The sequence below is a fragment of the Lampetra fluviatilis genome, chromosome 52 (genome assembly GCF_964198595.1).
Source record: "Lampetra fluviatilis chromosome 52, kcLamFluv1.1, whole genome shotgun sequence".
Lineage (NCBI taxonomy): Eukaryota > Metazoa > Chordata > Hyperoartia > Petromyzontiformes > Petromyzontidae > Lampetra > Lampetra fluviatilis.
Window position 1 is genome coordinate 1,044,452 of NC_136326.1, and position 21,404 is coordinate 1,065,855.

Here is a 21,404-nt window from a genome sequence, read left to right on the forward strand (position 1 = left end):
CCTGGGCAAAGTTTTTAATTGTTGACAACAGGGATGAGGGGGGAGGGGCATCTGGAGAAATAGGGGTCCCGAGCCAACATGACGGCATTATCAATATAACTCAAACGGGATCACACAACACGGAACGGAAAACAATCGCCCCCCCCCCCTCCCCGATTGGCAGACTCCTGCCAAGTCGCAGGCTAGTGAGCGAGTCACCTCGTGCCGCACAGGGGCAGCTGCCACTGGGGGGGGGGGTGGCTCTCGCGCGAGAACAGAGCCGCGCCGTCAACACCCGGCGACGCTGGATGTGTTAATCTCCAGCGGAATCGGGGTACTCGCTTTATGGGACGTCCCCGGAACGGGATGATGGGCCGAGTCGATAACCATTGGGGGAAGAATTTGCGACGTTTCGATTGCGAGCGACTGTAGCTCAGGGGGTCTGCAACCTGCGGCTCTCTTACGGGGCTCCCTCGTGACGTAGCGCATGTGCCCCGTGTGTTCACGTGCATTGCGGCTCTTGAAATATCGAGCTCTCTACCGAATCCGAACCAAAAAAAGAAAATGTCTGCTTCTCGTTATTGTTGGTTGCCGATCCCCCTTGGGATCGCCCTTTCGCTCGCGAGCCGATTGCTCTTCCTCCGGGCCCAGCTGGGCCGGCCGCTACGGAACGAGGACGCAGGCCGAGTGGCTAGGCCGCCCACTAGCCGGAGTTCACGGTGGTTTTTTTTTTAGCAGCGCACCATTTCTTGCGTTGGAGACAATGGCCCTGGGAATATATGACGAGGCATTGAAAGCAAAATTGTTAAGAGCCACCGAGAGGGAATGAATAAATAATAAATAAAGTCAGGCCACGCACACTCGGGGCACATTTTAAAGTTGTCTTTGCTCACTAACAAAGATGGCCTTGGCCTGTGGTCGCCTTTGTAACACAACTATTGAGCTCCATGGGCCTTACCAGCTAAAATAAGTCTGTGTGTAACTCTACGAGTGTCTTTGTAACTCTATGAATCTCTGTGTCACTGAATCTGTGTTACTCTATGGCTCTCCATGCAGCTCCATGGCTCTCTATGTAGTTATATGGCTCTCTATGTAACTCTGTGGATCTCTATGTAGCTCTGTGGATCTCTGGATCTCTACGTAACTATGGCTCTCCATGTAACTCTGTCTCTATATTTAACTATGCAAGTGCAATTTCCTGTAACTGTCGCCATAACCGAAACCGTTGGGTTGTGGTCGTCCTTAACAGCTGTTAAGCTCAATTAGCTTTACCAGCTGAAGGAAAGTCTGAGCCTGTTTGCTTTTATAGCTGTGCGCATTCATTCCCATTTATGCGTTATCGGGATAGTAGAGATCACAACTCTCGTAACGATGATCAAATACGAACCGAACTGTAGCTAAAAGTCGTGTTGCTATCGTATCTTAACGGAATGTATACAGCGCCTTAACCAAGGCGCTTTACAAAGAATTAACAGCGGTACAGCGTGTGAATGTAATGGGCGAGATGAGGCGAATGAAATAGAGGAGAGGAAGCAATGGGAACATCTGTGATGCGTGAATTCGGTGAAAGCGAAATTGATGACAGGAAATGATTGATGGACTTACACCAGCGAATACTGGCCACGTTGAGTGAAGCTAAGAGTTGCGTTGCTATTACAGACTTACACCAGCGAATACTGGCCACCTTGAGTAAAAGGGTTGCCCAAACCTTGGGAGACCCAGCCCACAGCAAATGAACATAAACGTATTTTAAGCCGACAGCTATGCACGACTTTGCTGCTGCTGCTGCTGCTAAACAAAACGCATGCTGAAAACATTGTACAATCCCGGTGTGTATGGTACGTCTGCCTTTCTGTCACCTTTTTTTGTTAAAACAAACCAGGCGCGTCCAAGCATTAATTGTACAACTAGCGGTCAGGGCTGAGTGTGGTTATAAAATTGTACAAGTTATCGTGAGGAAGAAGATGCATGATGTCTAGGTATAGATATTAATTCAGGAGCCAGTAACTGTGTGGTTTAGCCTTACTTGGGGCGAGGCTTAAGGGGCATGGCCAGAGCTAAAACCATAGCCCTAACCTAATTGAGATTTAGCCTTGCTATTTGACTGTGTGCGGGTTAGAGTCATGGTCATGGATAGATCCACAGCCTTAACCTTCGTCTTTTTGCTTCCTTGTTGGGCTGGGCTAGGCTTAGAGTGAAAGAGTCAGAGCCAGAACCAGGGGCCCCAGTACATCACCTTTGCTAGGGGCCCACATCATGTAAATACAAATAAATTAAACAATCTTGTCCTGGGGAGGGCCCCCAGTACCCCCGATACCCCGGTAACCCCTTTCTCCACCTCTCGTCAGGCCTGGCTAAGAACCACAACCCTCACCCAGTTTAACTGCATACTGGGCTGGGTTGAGGTTTGATATCTGGGCTACAGCTGAACCCACAGCGTTCACCTGGTTTAGCCTCACGTTGGGCTGAGTTAGGGGTTGAGTTAATGACCAGGCTCGAACCACTGCCCTAACCTGGTTTAGCCTCACGTTGGCTGGGTTAGGGCTAAAGCCGGCACCGCAGTCCCTAACCTGATTAAGTCGCAATGACAAAACGATGCATGCTGTTAGCCAGGGTTATAAAGACCCTGTGGGTAGAGAGGGGAGTGGAGATCCGGCCCCTCGCAGCGTCTATTTGACGACGCGGAAGTCGCTGTACTCTGCCTTCTCCACGGTTCGCTCCGACGAGAATTCGGCACGGGTGATGCGGCTTTTGGGGCTGCCCTTTGTGCTCAGCCACACCTTCCTGCGGGCAGACAAGCAGAGGTCATCGCAAGAGACGGGGGTTCACGGTGCAACTCTCCCCACGCTTGTGTTGCGTTCGAAACGTCGTGATCTATTTGAATGTTATTTTTATTTTATTTCTACATACGTGACTTTACCAAAAGAACCAATGAGTATACGCATAACTTTGTCGCGGTCTTCGAATGTTGTGCAACGTCGCATGTTAGGACACGCAAACTTGTATGGTCTGTTTTGTCAATCCACTGCTGGACAATGAGGGCCCCCCCCCCCTAACGCCGTACGGCAAACGAGGGATATTTGACCATACTTCACCACGCCGGTCAAGTGCGGGTTGGTGAAGTTGGGTGGGAATGCAGGGCATTGTCGGACCAACGTTGGAATGCGGTTGGAACCGTTGGACCGACATTGACCCAACGCTGGTCCTACTTGCTGTACTGCCATCATACCCTGGCAAGCCAGGAGAGGGCGACCTTGCAGCTCAGCGGATTTTGAGAGTTTCACGAATGAGTGTGTGTGATCCATCAACCCACACCTCCACGGTGTTGGATTACAGGAATTCGCTACCAGCGATACACGGTGGGATTTTTCCTGCTGATACTTGTGCTGTTACTGCTGCTGCTGTGGGAGTAGGGCAGCCACCTACAGCTGCTCTGTGCGGTCTGGCGGGCCCTGCGCACGCCCCTCCACCGTGTGCCGCTCAGTGTTGCGCACCCAGCCCACCAGGCCGAGCCGCATCGCCTCCTGCCGCGTGTGCTGCTCCACGGGCACACGGGGGGGGGGGGGGTGGGGTACGGCAGGGACAGAAGGATATGGGGACATGAGGACATGGGGATGTGGACACAGAGGTATGAGGACATGGGAACACAGGGATGTGAGGACACGGGGGGACATGGGGAAACAGGGACGTGAGGACAGGGCGACATGGGAACACAGAGACATGAAGACACGGGGGGACATGGGGAAACAGAGACATGAAGACACGGGGGGATGTAGGGACATGGGGACACGGATGTGAGGACACGGGGGGACATGGGGACACAGGGGGACATGGGGACACAGGGACATGAGAACACAGAGACATGGAGACACAGGGACATGAGAACACAGAGACATGGGGACAAGAGGAACATGGGGGGGGGGGGGGCATAGGGAAACAGGGACATGACATGGTGGGGGTATAAGGACATCGGAGACCCTAACCTCCTCCTTCAGGGGTCCTACCCTCCTTTCTGTCGAGTGCCTTGCGTTTGTGCCAGGCAGCACTTGCAGACAGCACTCTAACTTCTGGCCTTTTAGAGCAGTGTTTGACAGACGGGAAGAAACTTGAGTACCCGGACAAAACCCCACAACGTACATTCAAAGGTCTGCACAGATGGGATCAATCACCCACTTACAGTACTGCCATCTCGTTGGCCACCTCAGACTCTACTGGGTTTGGGCATTTCACAAATCTGTGTTCCACCAACCCTTTGCCTCAGAGGCATGTGTCATTCAACGTAGAAGTTCAAACAGGCAGCAAATGTATAATTGCTTGAATAGATCTTACGGATTAAAATAAACCAAGGGGGCTAAATGCAAAGAGTGAGTGACGTGAAAATTGCTTACCTTTCTAAAAAAGACACCTGCAAAACAAAGCAGCAGAGGAGGCATGGGTCAGAGTCAGTTAGTACAGGGTTGGGTTTACACTGCTCAAACAAAACTGGTTTTAGTAGCTCGGCCAAATGAAAGAGGCCATTGCCAATAATGCCACCACACCCTGCCACCGCTTGCTTCCTTCCGACAGATTCCACAGCCTTTGTGAAGTTAACAGCCATACTCCAAAGGCCGCTATAGCAGTCTTGTCACAAATGCCATCCGACTTTAGACTTTCTCCTTGTTACCACCCTCTGGGTATCACTGCAATGCTCGTCTCGGATACCTTTGAACTATTAACTAACGATAGGTAAGTTCCACTGAGCTACGTAGTTCTTCTTCAGAAGCGACCTGGCCACAAATGACAGCTCAACAAAGCGGCTTATCACGTGGAAATGTATAGCAGCCAAATGCTCTAAACACACGTCGATTCGAAATGTGGAGGGAAAAACCGGACGTCTCGGAGACAAATCCACGTGACCACGGGGAGATAGACGATGCATGCATTATTAAGAGCATATTTGTTTGCATGTGTCGTGGGTCCAAGACGAGAAGAGACGGTTCTTCAGAGGCAACACGTTTATTTAACACAGGGTCCCTAATACAAAAGGGGTAACGGCCCCTTCCACCCGATACCTGGGGAGGTACAGCCTCCGGCTATCGTGACCTCTATTACTGCAACCACTCTCTATCTCAGCCCTCCGTCTAGGGGGGTCTAGGGGAGGCTATCTGACCTGACCCAGCCAAGGTCCTTGGGTCCCGGCCACTGGCCCACTCAGTGTCGGCCCTTAGAAGGACGTTGGGCCTCCGAATGTTCCCAGGGTCCAACCACTGGCCCACTCAGTCTCGGCCCTTAGAAGGACGGCGGGTCCTGGGGGGTTCCAGGGTGCTATTCTAAGCTGGCTCTTCAAGTCTTCGGCTTAACGATGACTGCCGAACCCGTTCAAGGGTCCGGATTTTATACCCACTCCAGGGTCTCTCCGCCCCTAGCCACGCCTCCCTTCTGGAACGTTCTAGGGGGCCCTGGAATATCCCCCAATCCCACTCTTTGGGTCTGGGAATGCGAGTGGTCCAAAGGCCCTGTCCATCCCACTTGGCCTGCATACCACCCCCTGCTGACACGTGTACGCTACTACAGGCAAGTTCCTTCATACAGCCTGTCAATGGCGCTACACATGTATTGCCACTAGTATGTGAGGTTAATGCAGGCTTTGATGCTTTGCAAAATGTATCTATTTGGTGTTTGAACATCTTACCACCTCATGTTTTATTGCAGGAAAGGGTAAACCCTAGTTTTATTTTTCATCGTCTTTTTTTCTTCCGAATCCAAATTATATAGACGTTCCGCTATCGGCATTTCATGCGACAAATTTCCATCCAGAGCTCTGGACATTAAATTAAAAAAACGACTCAGTGCCCCGAATCACAAATACAGAAGAGACGTTTTCACAGCAACACACCCGCGACGCAAGCACCGCAAAGTATCTGGCTCATCAACCACCTCAACGTAAATGTGTCGTTGTTCTACATCAACAATGGCCATACGAATAAAAGAACAAGACATGTAACCTCTGGAAGTTGGCATCACAGAACTAATTCTGAAGCGCCCCCCCCCCCCCCCTGCAATTGCCCCCCACTGCAATTCCCCCCCCGCCCCCCCTGCAATTGCCCCCCACTGCAATTCCCCCCCCCCGCCCCCCCCCTGCAATTGCCCCCCACTGCAATTCCCCCCCCGCCCTGCAATTGCCCCCCACTGCAATTCCCCACCCCCCCCTGCAATTGCCCCTTCATCCGCACGAGGTGAAGTTGCAGCTCCCCCGTGACGCCGGATCTGTAATTGACCGCCGTGCACCGCTCAGTCCATCGCCTCGCCAGAGTGGAGAGGCCCAATCGTGGGCGGCTGAGGCCCGGAGTCGAGCCCAGCCTCAACCCCTCTGAGCCACCCCGCAGCTCCGCAACTCCCCGGCAAGTCCCAGACACCCGGAGCGACGTCCCCCCCCCCACCCCACCTTGCACCTTGCCGAACACCTCGAAGTCCATCGACGCCAGTGGGGCCGCGTGCGCCGCCATGGCACCTGCCTCTTCTTCTTCTTCTTACTCCCGGTGAGGGCAGCGCTGAATCGAGGGTAGCGCTGGGATGAGGGCAGCAGTGGGATGAGGGCAGCAGTGGGATGAGGGCTGTAATGGGACTGATACAGCAGAGGGCAGCACGAAAGTGTGGGGTTGTGACCGAGTCCAGATAATCAATTTAAGCGATGAAACCCATTAAGCTGACCAGGCGCTGCAATCCCCGCGCCATTCAAAGTGGCACAAACGCCGCAACCCGGGGCAACAGCGACAACTGCAGCAGTAGCAGTAGTTTGTTGTTGTTTTATATTCCGGGGTCAGGGATCAACCAAGAGGCGACAATTCCTGCTCCTCCTCCCATCACCATCACAACCACCGCCACCATCATCGCCATAGTGATCAAGAACCCCCCCCCCGCCATGACAATTTTCATACTCTTAGGTTCTTTCGGTAAAGTCACGTAGGTTAAAAAAAATATAATAAAATAATAATAAATGAAAATAAGTAATTTTATTATAATTTTTTTCCCTACGTGACTTTACCGAACGAACCAAAGAGTTTGAATCCTTGCAGTCACGAAAGCTTCAAATCTAGAATTAATGACAAATTTCGTTCGGCGCAGCGGCGGCTGCGGCCATCTTGGGTAGGGAAGGCGCCGGCGTTGTGAGTGGAATGTCCTTTCTGCAGACTCGAGTATTGTTTTTTTTTAAAGACACCGCCTTTAAAATAAAACATGTACAATATGCAATACTCCTTCATAATACGTAAAAAATATTTTTTACGTAAAAAAAAACACTTATTTGTAATATGACCGATTATATAATGTTACTTTTAAGGCAACAGCGATTTTTGACGAACCCGTTGCATTTCGTTTTTATTATTTGTCGCGTTTGCACCAAAATCACTAAATAAATTTAAATTTGTTCAACTTCCCAAAGGCGCTCGGTTTGTGGTGTTGCTGAGGGCCGCCCTGTACTAAGATGGCCGCGCGTGCCCCCCCCCCCGCCCTCCCTGTACTAAGATGGCCGCGCGTGGCCGACTCCCCCGCCCGTCCTGTACTAAGATGGCCGCGCGTAGCCGCACGCCCGGGCCGAGGCCTTTGTCGGCGCCCCGCGCTCCGCCTTTGAACTCCGCCGCCCGGGGCTGCGAGAGACGGCGCCGCTTCGCCAAGGCCGGGAGAGGAAGGGGGAGAGAGGAACGGGGCCAGGGGGTGGTGGTGGAGACGAGAGCGTGGAAGCGAGAGCGAGACACGGGCGCTGTTAGCGTGGAGACGCTGCCAGGCCGCTCTTTGACTGCACGGCGAGGGCGGAGTGGGCAGTCGGCGGCAGGGCTGCTGCTGCTGTGGCCGCGGCTCCTTTGTCTGGGGCGGTCAGCGGAGCAAGGGACGTGGCTCTGCTTGGGAAGTGGTGCCAGGCCAGGGGCTGGACTCGTGTCGCGCCGGGGTGGGGTGGTGGAGGACGTGGTTCGTGGGGCCTGTGGGTCGTGGTGGTGGTGCCCGCCTGTGTGCGGACGGCAGACACTGTGACTTGGGGTGTTACTTGTGGATGGTGTCGGGAGGGCACGAGGTGGTAGGTCGCTGTCGGGACCGCCGCTGCTGCGTCAGGAAGAAGCTTGACCCGGCGCCGGGTTTGGCAGCCACATGGCATCCAAAGACTGCAAAGATGTCTTGCAGATGGATCTGTACGGCCTGTTGGGTATCAAGGAGAACGCGTCTCCTAAGGAGGTACGTATTTTTGTCTTGTGTGGTGGGGGAGGGTTCTAAAGCGATATCGCCCATCCCCCCTTTAATATTTGTATGTTGAACTTCTTTCGCGCCGTACGTAGCCGAGAGTGCTGATCGGAGGTTCGCGTGAAACGTCCCAGACTGCTGCCAACGCAGATTCGTGGCAAAGCGGTATTATGTACTAATAACCAAACTAGAACATTATCCCCTCACTCTTAATCCTAAACCATAACCCCTAAACCCAGCCCATAGCCCTAAACTGTAAGCATAACCCCGAAACCCAAACGCTTAAACCATAATTATTAACCCTAAAGTATAATCGTAACCCCTAATTATATTCATCCTAAATCATAACCCCTAATTATATTCATCCTAAACCATAACCCCTAAACTTAAATCATAATCCCTAACCCTAAGTTATAACCGTAACCCCTACATCCTAAGCCAACCCATAAACCATATTCCATAAACGCTAACCTCTAACCATAACCTCTAAACTCCAACCCTTAACTCTGAACCATGACAATAACCCCTTAGGCCAACCCCCCCAACCCTAAACCCCCAAACTCATAATCCCGACCTCTTATCGACGCCTCTATTTGGACAGCATATATAGGACGGCGGAGAAAGCTCCACGCAGACATTTCTGTCCGTGTAAGCACGAGCCGTGTGCGTGCGTGTCTGTGCCTCCCAGATCAAGAAGGCGTACAGGAGAAAGGCACTTGAGTGTCACCCGGACAAAAACCCAGACAACCCCAGTGCTGGTAAGGAGTGACAACCCTCCTCCATCAGGGGGAGGGTAGGCCTCCTGATGGAGGCGGTTAGGCCTCCTCCATCAAGGGGCTTATCCTCCATCAGGGGGCCTACCCTCCTCCATCAGGGGTCCTACCCTCCTCCATCAGGGGGCATATCCTCCATCAGGGGGAGGGTAGGCCTCCTGATGGAGGCGGTTAGGCCTCCTCCATCAGGGGGCCTACTCTCCTCCATAAACGGGCCTACCCGCCTCCATCAGGGGGCCTACCCTCCTCCATCAGGAGGCCTACCCTCCATCAGGGAGCCTACCCTCCTCCATCAGAAGGCCTAACCGCCTCCATCGGGGGGCCTACCCTCCTCCATCAGGGGGCCTACGCTCCTCCATCAGGAGGCCTAACCGCCGCCATCAGGAGGCACCCTGATGGAGACGGTTAGGCCTCCTCCATCAGGGGGCCTACCCTCCTCCATCAGGGGGCCCTACCCTCCTCCATCAGGGGGCCTACCCGCCTCCATCAGGGGGCATATCCTCCTCCATCAGGGGGAGGGTAGGCCCCCTGATGGAGGCGGTTATGCCTCCTCCATCAGGAGGCCTACCCTCCATCAGGGGGCCTATCCTCCTTAAAGGGGTCTACCATCCATTGGGGGGCCTACGCTCCTCCATCAGGGGGCCTACCCTCCTCCATCAGGGGGCCTACGCTCCTCCATCAGGGGGCATACCCTCCTCTGTCAAGTGTCCTACCCTCAATTTCTACCCTGAAATGATTCACCTACCCCATGGTTTGCTGTATTGTCGCGATCCGGAGGGCGACTCGATGTTTTCCCTGCCTCGTCTTCATCGTCTCTTCTGTAATGTTTCAACATTTTCCCCGCTAGTTTGCCGGGTTTTGTCGACCTCCGTAAATTACTTTCAATCTTGACTTGGCTTATACCATGACATTCATTGAAATCACACTTATTTTAACCGATTCTTCCGTATGCAGGTATTAATAATCCGCCGGGTCTGTCTCGGTCAGCGACCTGGAAAATACATCCGCACCCCGGCACACCACATCCAGTATACCACCCCTTTCTCGCTATGGACTGTGGCTATGACTGCAGTGACCTACCAGCGACCCGCGATATATTCGTTGAGAAAGTGGAGCCCTGCATGCTCGTATCGTGAGCTTGGGAATCGATTGCAAATAGATGAGTTGTTGATGTGCCTAGGGGGTGTGATGACGGTGTGTGCCCTGTGTTGCTGTACCCACAGTGGAGCTGTTTCACGAGCTGTCCCGGGCCCTCGAAGTGCTGACGGACGCTGCAGCCAGGGTGAGGAGCAAAGGGAACGGGGCGGACGATAGTGGACTCTTTAGTGTGTGCTGTGAAAGTCGGCCGGGCGTGGTGCTGGCCACCCACCCCCTCATGTGCCGTGCCGGCCTTCATAGGTGCTCGTTAACAGCACTTGCCTCAACAGTCTATTAAGGCTGCACGGGGGATCTTTGTCTTTGTTGTGTCTGCATTGGTAAATCTATTGCGTTTTGTGCGTGGTGTGTTTGTGTTGTCTGTTAGGCGAGCGTAGACGTGTGTCTTTGTTGTGCCGTTTGGTTAAGTGTTGTGTGCGTACAGACGTGTGTTGTATCAGAATTGCTCATAGGTTGTGAGCTGTGTTTTCATTGCTAATGTGTTGAGTGTGTTAATCATTTGTTGTGTGTTCATTGACATATGTGTTGTGTTTGCATTGATTATTTGTTCTGTTTGCATGGGTATGTGTGCTTTTGTTTGTGTCGACCATCAGTTGTGTGTTGGTGTCATTGAGTATCCGTTGTGTATACATTGACGTGTGTGTGTGTGTGTAAGGCACGTGTTAATACTCCCAGTGTTGTGTATTGAACGTACATGTACTGTGTTGAGTGAGCAAGGGTGATGCGTGTGTCGTGTGTCATGTGTGTGTTTGTGTCTGTGATGGGCCTGTGCACGAATTTGCAGGCAGCCTATGATAAAGTGCAAAGGGCAAAACGTCTCGCAGCTGAAAGGACCAAGAATCTCGATGAAAAACGAAAGAAGGTGAAACTGGGTAAGTGTTATCATATTAGTCACATTTTACTTTACTTAAAGCCACTCTCGCAGCCGCCTTGCCGATTAATGAACATCACTCCAGCGACATCCGTCACGTGCAATATCAGCATTATTATTACGATGCCTCTTTATCTAGGAAACTCTCACTGGGGGGGTGACATTGTTACGCATAATCCCAACTGAGTAATTTGCAGGTAGTTTCCTAGATAAAGAGGCGTCGACAATGAATGGATTTTTTTTTATTTTGCCATGGGAATAAACTGGAGAACCCGGAAGAAACGCATGCAGAACTGGGGGAGACATAGAATCTCCACTTAGAAAAGTGCCCGAAGCAGGAATCGAATCCAGGCCTTTCTTGCTGTGAGGCACAAGCGTTACTACTCCACCACTCTGACGCCCAAATATGTCGTCTTTTTCCTGAATTATATCCCGATCCCGTCATGTTTTCGGATGCCAAGCAGGGATGAGTTTGGATAGAACTTGGACGGGTGACTGCCGTAAACGCGGGGCTGCGCCCTACGTTATGGTCAGTGGAACGAAAATCCATTCTTGTTCTGTACTTCTATGCGACAAAGTCTATGCGCCCTGGCTTCACCAACCCGTACGGATCAGTGTGGTGAAACATGGTCGGATAACACGACCGGCACGAGACATTTTTCAGACTCGAAGTGACGCTTTGCTTGTTGCGAGAGGTGCTGAATGTAAATGTATTCTTCTCGTGATAACATGGCATGAACAACCAGAATTGCAATAAAAAAAAAATGCCAACCAACTATCCAAATGTCATTGTCTAAGTGCTGGGGTGCGGATATATTTTTGCACCTCCGATTAGCACGGTTGGCTACGTACGGTGTGAAAGAAGTTCAGCATTCATACATAAGTGTGACTGGCAGCGGGAAATTGATGAGGTGAGACAAACCCCGGCGTTTGTCTTTCAGACCTGGAATCGAAAGAGAGCAACGCGTGGAGCAGCCGAGAGGAGCAGGAAGCGGCAGCGAAGCGGCTTCAGGAAGAGGTGCGGTCACCGAGTTACTCGCAATATCAGTGTGGCAATCCCAGTGTCACTCAAAGTGCCAATGACACCACCCAGTGTCACTCGCAATCCCAGTGACATCATCCCAGTGACATCATCCCAGTGTCACTCAATCCCAGTGACAGTCACAATCCCAGTGACATCATCCCAGTGTCACAATCTCAGTGTCACTCAATCCCAGTAACACTCACAATCCCAGTAAAACCATCCCAGTGTCACTCAATTCCAGTGTCACTCACAATCCCAATGACATCATCCCAGTGTCACTCACAATCCCAATGACACCATCCCAGTGTCACTCACAATCCCAGTGCGACTTACAATCCCCACGACATTTACAATCCCCGTGTCACTCACAATCCCAGTGTTATAATCCCAGTGTTACTCAAAATCCCGGTGTCACAATCCCAAACTTGACCTATTCAGAAGTAGCTCTGTGAAATCTGCTTCCGTGGGCTATTCTCAAACATGAAGGGTTGCACTACTGCGTGAGAGTTCCGAATGGACAGTTTGTCTCTTGACATGGATTCAAGTTGAGTGAAAAGTCTTACAATATATATGTACGGTTTATGCAAAAGCAGCAACTTAATAAACTTCTCGAATTGATGCCATCACTTGCAGATCGAGCGACTGAGAGAGGAGGGATCGCGCCAACTGGAGGAGGAGCAGAAGCTGATTCGAGAGCAAATTCGGCGACAGAAGGAGCAGAGCGGGCACGGTAAACCGATCCCTGAGCCTGGTCACTCACAAACACAACCCACACTGAAAAATAAGAACGGATTTGACCCTTTCTGGCAATTAAACAGGAGGTGTAAAGATACTCTTTGGTTTTTTCGATAACGTCACGTACATGTTTTTGTTGATTGTTTTACCTACGTGACTTTACCGAAAAAACCACAGAGTATGAATCCTTGCAGTCACGAAAGCTTCAAATCTAGAAGGTGTAAAGATGTTTAAACACCAAGGAATCTAGTCCGCATTAACCACGCGTACTTGTTGTGAACATGCAAACAAACATGCTCTGATAATATTTATGCCTTGTCGTTGAAATAGCTGCTCAACTTGAGCCGTAAATACTCTGATAAGTGCATTGTCTTTGTCCTGTTTGCCTTTTGACGTTCTCTGGTCTGAAACTGTTGAGACTAGGCCACAAAGAAGGCTGCCTCTGGTGTAGCCCAATCAGTTTCAAAGACAATTATCAGAGCATGTTTGCTGCATTTTCACCATAAGTACGTGTGGTTAATGCAGACTCGATTCCTGACAAAAGGTTTCTGTTTGGTGTTTGAACATCTTAACACCTGTTTTATTGCCAGCTTTGGTGGAACCTATTCTTATTTTTCATACTTTGATACTGGCAAAAAAGGTCGCATGGTACAACCCACACTAGCCCTGGCTCAAACGCCAACCACACTGCCACACCTGGCACAGACTGCCAAGCCTAACCACTGAACTAATGTATGTATGTGTAACTTCTTTCGCGCCGTACGTAGTCAACCGTGCCAATCGGAGCGCTAACGGCCTTCTGGTTAGACCACGTGTCTTTGTATGCGCGTGTGTATATGTGTGTAGGTCGTGGGGAGTGGGAGTGTAGTGGTTAGCGCGTTGTTCTATAACCTGGCGACTCAAGTTTTATTCACGCTTACGGCCAACATCAGTGACGATTATTTGAACCGGTCGTGGGCCTCCCCTAGGTCGACTCAGCCTCAAATGAGTACCTAGTGTGGTGTCTAAACATCAACACTAGGGAGACAAAGGCGGTCGGGCGTGGTGCCGGCCACCCACCCCTTCGTGTACCGTTCTGGCCTGCATAGGTGCTTGCTAACAGCACTTGCCCCAACAGTCTGTTAAGGTTATACGGGGGATCTTTGTGTGTAGGTCACCTCAGCCTTACATGAGTACCTGGTGCAGTGTGTAAAACATCAACACTGGGTAGACAAAGGCGGCTGCTTGGGGGTGCTAACCACACCGCCCCTTGTACGTCGTGTTGGTCTTAACGGGTGCTCGCTAACAGCACTTGCCCCAACAGTCTGTTATAAGCTGTTTGGGGAATCTTTGTCTATTCGTATCGACCATCTTCACGTGCGCTGCTTGTTTGCCAGTTCCTACAATCGACTTCGCACCATTCTGTGTGCCGTTTGTGCTTTGTGCCTCACCAATGTGTTGTCATCACTTGTATTCTTTACAGGCTTCTCCACATCCACACATCAAGTTACACCCAAGCTGAAGGTCAGTTTCACGCTTAATTTTATGTCAGGCACGCAAACGTGTAATCTGATGGCAATTTTTTGGTACTCATTTAAGCCTGAGTTGACCTACGGGAGACCCAGGACCAGTTTCTGATATCGCCCACCGCTGATGTTAACCGTGACCAGGAACCAAATGCAGATCATCGGATTTGTAACGCAGTAGTGCGCTATTTACTACACCTCCACTCCCTAGCTCTTCAGGCGCCAGGGTGGCGAGATGTTAACTACCTCGCCTGGTATTCAGGAGGTCATGGGTTCAATCCCGACACTGACGCCTGTTTATTTGGAGTTTGCATGTTCTCGCCGTGGTTGCGTGGATTTTTGTCCGGGTCTTCCAGTTTTTTTTCCCCTCTATTGCATGTTCTCGCCGTGGTTGCGTGGATTTTTGTCCGGGTCTTCCAGTTTTTTTTCCCCTCTACATTATGAAACATGCATTGAGAATATTTTGCTGTTATATACATTTCCACGTGATTAGCCGATTCATTGAAATATCACTTGTGGCCAAGGCGCTTCTGAAAAGGAGATGTATAGCTCAGTGGGCCTTACCTGGTAAAATACAAAAAAGAAAAAATTAGTTTAGTTTCTATAGTCGGCCATCGTGTGCTGGCGTAATGGCCCAAATTTGCCGGATTTGAAAAGTTACCTGTAGATGACTCAATTTGGTTTCCACAGAGCAACGTTGGTCCCGACTGTGAACCTATTGCAGACTGCGACTATGAAACATAGCGTCTTGCTTCGTGGCGATCGCCTGGCACTCTAATAATGATTGCGCGAATACCAAATGTAATACATTATTTACGAGTTATAGTGAGTGGTAGTAGGCACAAGGATGTCGCTGCCTTTTCAAAACTGAATGTGTAATCTGGATTCTTGACACCTGAACCCGGGTAAAACCAGAATCTCTGCTCCCCTCACTCCCTCGCCACCGCTCACCACATCCTCACCCCTCCTCCTCACCACCCTGGTGGTGCCTCCCACCACCGTCCCCATGCCTCCACCCCCCTCTCCCACTGTCCTCTCACAATGATGAAACTCTTAACGACACCGACACAAGAAAATAAACTGTGTATGCTGTCGCTTGTGCTGCTGCTGCCTTCCAGGTGAAATGGAAGAGCAAGAAGGACGACGAATCGAACGGCGGATACTCGGAGCAACAGCTGATGGTCATCTTTCAGAAGGTGGGTGGTGGCTGGACCACTCATGATGCAACGCACTGCCAGGCAGCTGGGGGGAGGGTGTCGAATGTGAAGTCGTGGAGATCAATTAAACTATAAAACTAAACTGTTTTTTATTTTGCTAGGTAAGGCCCATCGAGCTGTATAGCTCTTTTTAAGAAGCGACCTGGCCATCCCAAATGATAGCTGAACGAAATGGCTTATCACGTCGTGATTTATAGCAGCCAAAATAATCTAGACTCATGTTGATACTAAATGTGGATTGGAAAAACCGGAGGACCCAGGGAAAAATTAATGCGACCATGGAGATAGACACGCAAACTCCAAATATACAGCAGGTGTCGGTCGGGATCGAACCCACGACCTCCTGTATACCAGGCGAAGCGGTTAACATCTCCTAGCCACCGCGGCACCTTAATTATCTACGTGTGACCCATGTCGTGCAGCGGGTGGTGAAACGGGCCAGCGATGGCGCCTTCGCCGCTTTTTGCAGATGTTCGTAGATGTGGTCCGGCAGGCCCCCCTGGTTAATACTGCGGATTTACTGACCGTGAGATAAGCGCCACCTGCTTCACAGTCGACATTAAAGATCCCCGTGATGTCTTTCGAAAGTAGTCGGCCGCTGTGTGCCGGCATAATGGTTCAATTTTGGCAAATTCGGCAAGTTACCTGCAAATAAACTCGGTTGGGATTCCACACAGCAGCAACATCACTCCCAGCTACAAAACTACAGCAGACCGCGGCCTGTGACACACGGCGTCTCTCCGTGATGATCGCCTTGCGCTATAAGAATGGCGCTCATACCAAACGCGCTCAATTATTTTTCAGGGCGTCTCATAACAGTGCTGACGCTATTTATAATGATGGTGATAATTTTTCTGTTGATGAGGATGGTGAAGATGATTATTATTATGAAGACGATGACGATACTGACGATGATGCTCGTGATTGGCGCGCAGTACGGTGAGGTTATGAACCTTCTCATCTCCGCCAAGAAGAAAGGATCGGCAATCGTCGAGTTTGCTTCACCCAAGAGCGCGGTGAGATGCTGTCTGCTGTGGCACGCTGTGTTACCCTGTGCGGTGCTGTGCCGAGCGAAATGCCGCGCCGCAGTGCTGTTACTTGCAACGCGCCGTGAGATTGTTCTGTTTCGAGATGGCTGCCACGTGGTCGCCTGTGGCCGAATCACACGCCAATATCGTCAGATCTCGGAAGCTAAGCAAGGGTTGAGCCTGGATACTGCCCGGATTGCTGCTGTACGGCTATGTGGTGGGCAGCAGAGGCGATAGCCATAGTTGCTCCGTACTTCAATACTTTCGTGTCTCGGCTGTCCACCTTCATCAACGCTCCCTGACCAGAGTGGTGAAGTATGGTGAAATAACCCCGACGACGCACACGGTGTGGGGAAGCCCTCATCCAGCAGTGGACTAACTAAGGGCTGTACATGTACACGCTATGTGGTCGTGCTGTGTTGAGTGCGACAGGGAGATAGCCACTGTGTGTCCATGCTGTATTGAGTAACTCTCTGCATGAGTTATCTCCTATGTGTCCATGCTGTATAGAGTAACTCTCCATAGGTTATATGCCATATGTCCATGTTGTATAGAGTACCTCTCCATAGGTTATATGCCATATGTCCATGTTGTATAGAGTACCTCTCCATAGGTTATATGCCATATGTCCATGTTGTATAGAGTACCTCTCCATGAGTGATATGCCATATGTCCATGCTGTACGGAGTAACTCTGTCAGTTAGCTGCTCTGTGGTCGCGCTGTAGCCGCATTGAACTCGCCGCGGTGCCGTCGCACAGTGGCGGGGGAGGCTCGTCGCGCCGTGACACCGCCGTGCCCGTCACCTTCGTCGTCCCGCTAGGATTTGGCGGCACGGAACGAGCTGGGCCTTGCACAGAACCCCATCTCGGTGTCGTGGCTGGAGGGCCGTCCTCCTGGCTTCTCCAGCTCCTCCCGCCCTCCCTGCGGCCCCACCAGTAGCACCGCCCCGGTGAGCTGTGCTGCTGCCCTTCTTACTGCTTCCGTTATTCACGCTGCCCAGCCGGGTTTCGTTGGCGGCAGGGTGGTTGACGCAGTGGTCACCGCTTGTGACTCACGGCAAGATGGCGACTGGGTTCGATCCCCGGTTCGGGCGCCTTTCAGTGTGAAACTTGTATGTTGTTCCGCCTGTTTTGCAAAATGTGAGCGAGTGAAGTTTGTGTGTTTTCTCTCTCTCTCGCTTTTCTGCATTAGTTTCCTCCCGGGTTTCTCCGGTTTGCTCCCGTAACAAAAAAACAATGAAACTGGTATCGGCAAAAAACAACCTCATGCTGAACATTTTTACTGCAAATTACTCAATTGGGATTACACACTGCGAGTTTGACCCCGCGCCCCCATGTCTCCATGTGTGTGTGTACCTGTGTCCCTTTGTCCCCCTTGTCTCCGGCAGCCCGTGGAGCGAGACTTTGAGTCGGTGGTGATGATGAGGATGCGTCAGGCGGCGGAGCGACAGCGACTCATAGACGAGATCCGTCGCGAAGAGGAGGAGGCGGGGGAGCTCTGAGCAATGGTGCGAGTGTGTTAAGAGGAGTGTGTGTGCGTGTGTATGTGGTGAGCGGTAGTCTAGCGGTTAGCGCACTGCTCTTCGAATCCAGCGACCCGAGTTCGATTTCCGCTCACGGCCACCAACAGTGGCGATTATCTGAACCGGTCCGTTGCCTCCCCTAGATCGGCTCGGCCTCAAATGAGTAGCTGGTGTGGTGTGTAAACATCACCACTGGGAGACAGAGGCGGCCGGGTGCGATGTTGGCCACCCACCCCCTAGTGTGCCGTGCTGGCCTTGATAGGTGCTCGCTAACAGCACTTCCCCAACAGTCTGGAAAAAGGCTACGGGGGGGGGGGATCATTGTGTGTGTGTGTGTGCATGCGTGAGAATGATGGAGTGAATCTGTGCGCGAGGGTGTGTGTGTGTCAATGAGTTAGTGTAAATGTGAGGATAATGGAGCGAATCTGTGCGTGTTTTGTGTTGGCATCTGTGTAGTGTGTGTGTGTTTATATAAGGTTTTTGTGTGTGTATATGGGGAGGGGGTCGTATAGTGGTCAGCGCAACTGTGCCACCTTTGTTACTCGAGTTCATTTTCCGGCCACAGCGAACATGAGTGGCAATTATCTGAACCTGCCCTAGGTTTACTTAGCCTCAAGTGAGTACACCGTGTGGTCTGTAAACATCAGCACCGGGAGATGAAGGTGGCTAGGTCTGACTACACCACTCCTACCAGTGCCCCGCAGGCCTTAATAGGTGCTCGCTAACAGAACCTGCCCCAACAAGGTCATGCTGAGAATATTTGTTGTGTGCATGGGCATACATGTGTTGGGTGTGTGTATACACGTGTGTGTGTGTGTTTTGCGCACAGCTACGCATGTGTGTTGGGGTGTGTGTGCATTTTTACACTCAAAACAACATTGCAAGAATGTTTTTTAACGTTTATTTTTTAATTAATAGACTGAGCGAACCATTTTTGTTCATCTCTGCCCTGACAATTCACAATAAACTTCAACAGCAGCAGCAGCGTCGTACGATCCCGTGTCTTGATGGGGTTTGGGTAACAGTGCTGCTGGCAAGCACTGGCCCGGAAGGATTGCGTAACTAAAATAGTATTTTCTTTTGTGTGGCAACACCAACGTTGGGGTTTGTTTTATTTTACGCCGTCAAACAGTAGAATAGTCAGCAGCGCCTCCTCTCTACACCAAAGACCAACGTCGTCACTGCTGGGCATCGATTCTCCAGTGGTAGCCCCCGTATCTCTCTTGGCTCCCGTCACCCTGCACGACAACTCACGGTAGAACTCGCCACGACAGCACGACTCACGACAACCTCCTCTCGTCAGCAAGGACCAGTGCCGACACTGCCGGGTGTCCTCTTTCTGTGACAGCCCCCTCTGGGACGCGTGGCGGCCACCATCCCGCTGCACCTTCACAGCAGCAGGATTCCCTCTGCACCGACTTTTAAGAGACACTTACAGGCCCCCCCCCTCACCTCCTTCGCCCCGGCTTTTGAGTGACACTCGGGAGTTACGGTCGCTCGCATCTGGGAATTATTTTGCACGTTACGAATTGCATCATTGTTACCATTTCTGTCCGGTTGACTCGAGAGTTGGGACAGGTTGAGGCCTGTATGCACACTGCTGGCCCTGGCCATGCTCAGGATTTCCATGAGGTCATCTTGAGCCAAGCCACAGCTGAGCTGCTCACTTGTGCGTCTTTGGAAGCAACTGAGCGGCTCAAACCCAAGCTGGACCATGCCAGAGCCGAGCTGTGACGAAGGATCTGTGACCCCCTGCGTGCACCGCTGACAACCTGGGCTTGAATCTGGGTTTCGGCTGCCTGTGACGAAGCCTGGTTTTCTCGTGTAGCAAGTTGATGGGTCTTAAGAATATTATTAACTTCACCTTCGTAACGCACTGCGCGGTTGTTCGCTCGCTCTGGACGAGAATGACTCGAGAGGCGCGATGAGAAGCCACAGACAAGTGGGAATGGCAGCGGCCAGGTGCCAAATCCCCCACTCCCCCAAGCTCTGGCATCCTCTATATTTAAGCTGTTATTGGCCAATTAATGAGTAACACCGGAACACCTGGAAAAAAACCCCACGTGTGCAAGGGGCAACAATATCCCATGCAACAGAAGGGACAGATGGAGATTAGTCCACGTTTCCTGTACCGTTTCCTGGAAAGCCAGGGCATTGCACCTCGATGCCAATGGGAAGGGAATTTCACAGCATTTGTGCGATCCTCAAACATGTGTGAGCTGCCTTGGATGTGGAGAGACACATGTTTATCTATGGGAAGAAGGCCTATATATACGTGCTAACTTTACATATTGACGACGCTCCACGATTGTCTTAATGTTAATGCATTGTATATTTTTGTGAACAGAGCCTCACCGCCATCTGGCTTCAGGTCTTCCCCTTGTGACACAGTTGAAATGCCCTTCAGAGGGCCACTCTCACGGCCCCATCGTCACCAACATCTGACTTGAGGCCTTCCCCCTTGGTCGTCCGTCCCGAGAGCCCGCCTTCATCCTGCACACGCGTTCCGGTTGAACCTACGTCGCCGGATGGCAGTACCGCGACGGTGGGTTCGTCATACCCGGTGCACTCCCCATGCGCGCGTCTGTGGGTTTTCTCCGGGCCAATGCCAAAACGAAATCCGGCAAAAAGGTGGTGAAGCATCGTCTTGAGAAGGAGCCTTGTGACTTTCTGAACCTTCTCGTGAATTAACGGAGGGTTATATATAAGTAATGACGGCTTATTTATTTAATTTGAATTGAACCCATTTTATCAGTCGCGGCAGAGGACGTGCGCACATGCAGGAAGGATTGGTAGATCTGGAGATCGCGCCCGCTGGGTTGGCTTCATTTTAAAGTCACACACATTTGTCAATCCGCGACCTTTACAGTGAGTAAACCCTCTTCAGGTGGAGTGGAATTCCTTTCGAGAGACTGACACAGACACACACAGAGACAAAGCCCGCCACGGTCACCCTCTGTGTAGCCATACAGACTAATGGGGCAAGTGTTGTTCGCGAGCAGCACCTGTCAAGAAAGTGGGCTGCTGCTGGTGGTGTCGCTCGCACTACGCCCAGCCACCTTTTGTCACCCCTCCAGTTTACATGTTTACACACCATACCCAGGTCAACCTGGGGCAGGACCAGGGCCGGTTCAGATGTTCGCCACTGTTTCTGGCCGTGGCTGCGGGAATTGACCTCAGGTCGTCGAGCTCGTAGCGCGGTGCGCTAAGCACTGCGCCACCGCTCCCGAATTTGTTTATGTATACACACAGCCTAACACGCAGAATAACGCCATAATTGACGTGTTGATTCACTTGCACATGCACACGACACGTGCGCAATCACAAACAGATTAACTGCATCGTTACTCATGCACGCACGGGACATGTCTCAGATTTTACGA

General features: G+C 51.4%; 3 protein-coding genes across 4 annotated transcripts in view; 2 read left to right on the forward strand and 1 right to left on the reverse strand.

Moving 5' to 3' along the window:
• LOC144949054 (acylphosphatase-1-like) lies at positions 1-8,107 on the reverse strand. Of its 2 annotated transcripts, none has more exons than XM_078878859.1 (4): positions 8,000-8,107; positions 6,404-6,583; positions 3,406-3,515; positions 1-2,763 (listed from the first exon to the last, which is right to left on the reverse strand). In XM_078878859.1, exons 1-4 carry the CDS (start codon positions 8,105-8,107, stop codon positions 2,649-2,651), a joined length of 513 nt encoding a protein of 170 aa, XP_078734985.1. In that variant the 3' UTR covers positions 1-2,648. The 2 variants fall into 2 exon arrangements, with proteins under 2 accessions (XP_078734985.1, XP_078734986.1); XM_078878860.1 differs by lacking the exon at positions 8,000-8,107 and adding an exon at positions 4,368-4,384 and having other exon boundaries at positions 6,404-6,883.
• On the forward strand, positions 8,059-19,003 carry DNAJC17 (DnaJ heat shock protein family (Hsp40) member C17). Its single transcript, XM_078878858.1, has 11 exons — positions 8,059-8,184; positions 8,879-8,948; positions 10,187-10,245; positions 10,903-10,990; positions 11,931-12,007; positions 12,647-12,743; positions 14,211-14,251; positions 15,372-15,449; positions 16,406-16,486; positions 17,320-17,448; positions 17,887-19,003. Exons 1-11 carry the CDS (start codon positions 8,101-8,103, stop codon positions 17,998-18,000), a joined length of 918 nt encoding a protein of 305 aa, XP_078734984.1. The 5' UTR covers positions 8,059-8,100; the 3' UTR covers positions 18,001-19,003.
• LOC144949052 (blastula protease 10-like) overlaps positions 17,889-21,404 on the forward strand; it is a 25,080-nt gene continuing 21,564 nt past the window's right edge. Inside the window, exon 1 of the mRNA XM_078878857.1 lies at positions 17,889-18,006. Within this exon, the coding sequence (XP_078734983.1) occupies positions 18,004-18,006 (3 nt within the window). The 5' untranslated portion in view covers positions 17,889-18,003. The remainder of the gene's footprint in view (positions 18,007-21,404) is intronic.

Excerpts from the sequence above, each read along its gene's own strand:
- LOC144949054 (XM_078878859.1), bottom strand. The coding sequence starts at position 8,107 with ATGCCATGTGGCTGCCAAACCCGGCGCCGGGTCAAGCTTCTTCCTGAC. Across the intron at positions 6,584-7,999 it reads CCTCCCGACACCATCCACAA|TCCCATTACAGCCCTCATCC; the intron begins GTAACACCCCAA and ends CTGCTGTATCAG. Across the intron at positions 2,764-3,405 it reads CCAGACCGCACAGAGCAGCT|GAAGGTGTGGCTGAGCACAA; the intron begins GTAGGTGGCTGC and ends GTCTGCCCGCAG.
- DNAJC17 (XM_078878858.1), top strand. The coding sequence starts at position 8,101 with ATGGCATCCAAAGACTGCAAAGATGTCTTGCAGATGGATCTGTACGGC. Across the intron at positions 12,744-14,210 it reads GAAGGAGCAGAGCGGGCACG|GCTTCTCCACATCCACACAT; the intron begins GTAAACCGATCC and ends TATTCTTTACAG. Across the intron at positions 14,252-15,371 it reads AAGTTACACCCAAGCTGAAG|GTGAAATGGAAGAGCAAGAA; the intron begins GTCAGTTTCACG and ends GCTGCCTTCCAG.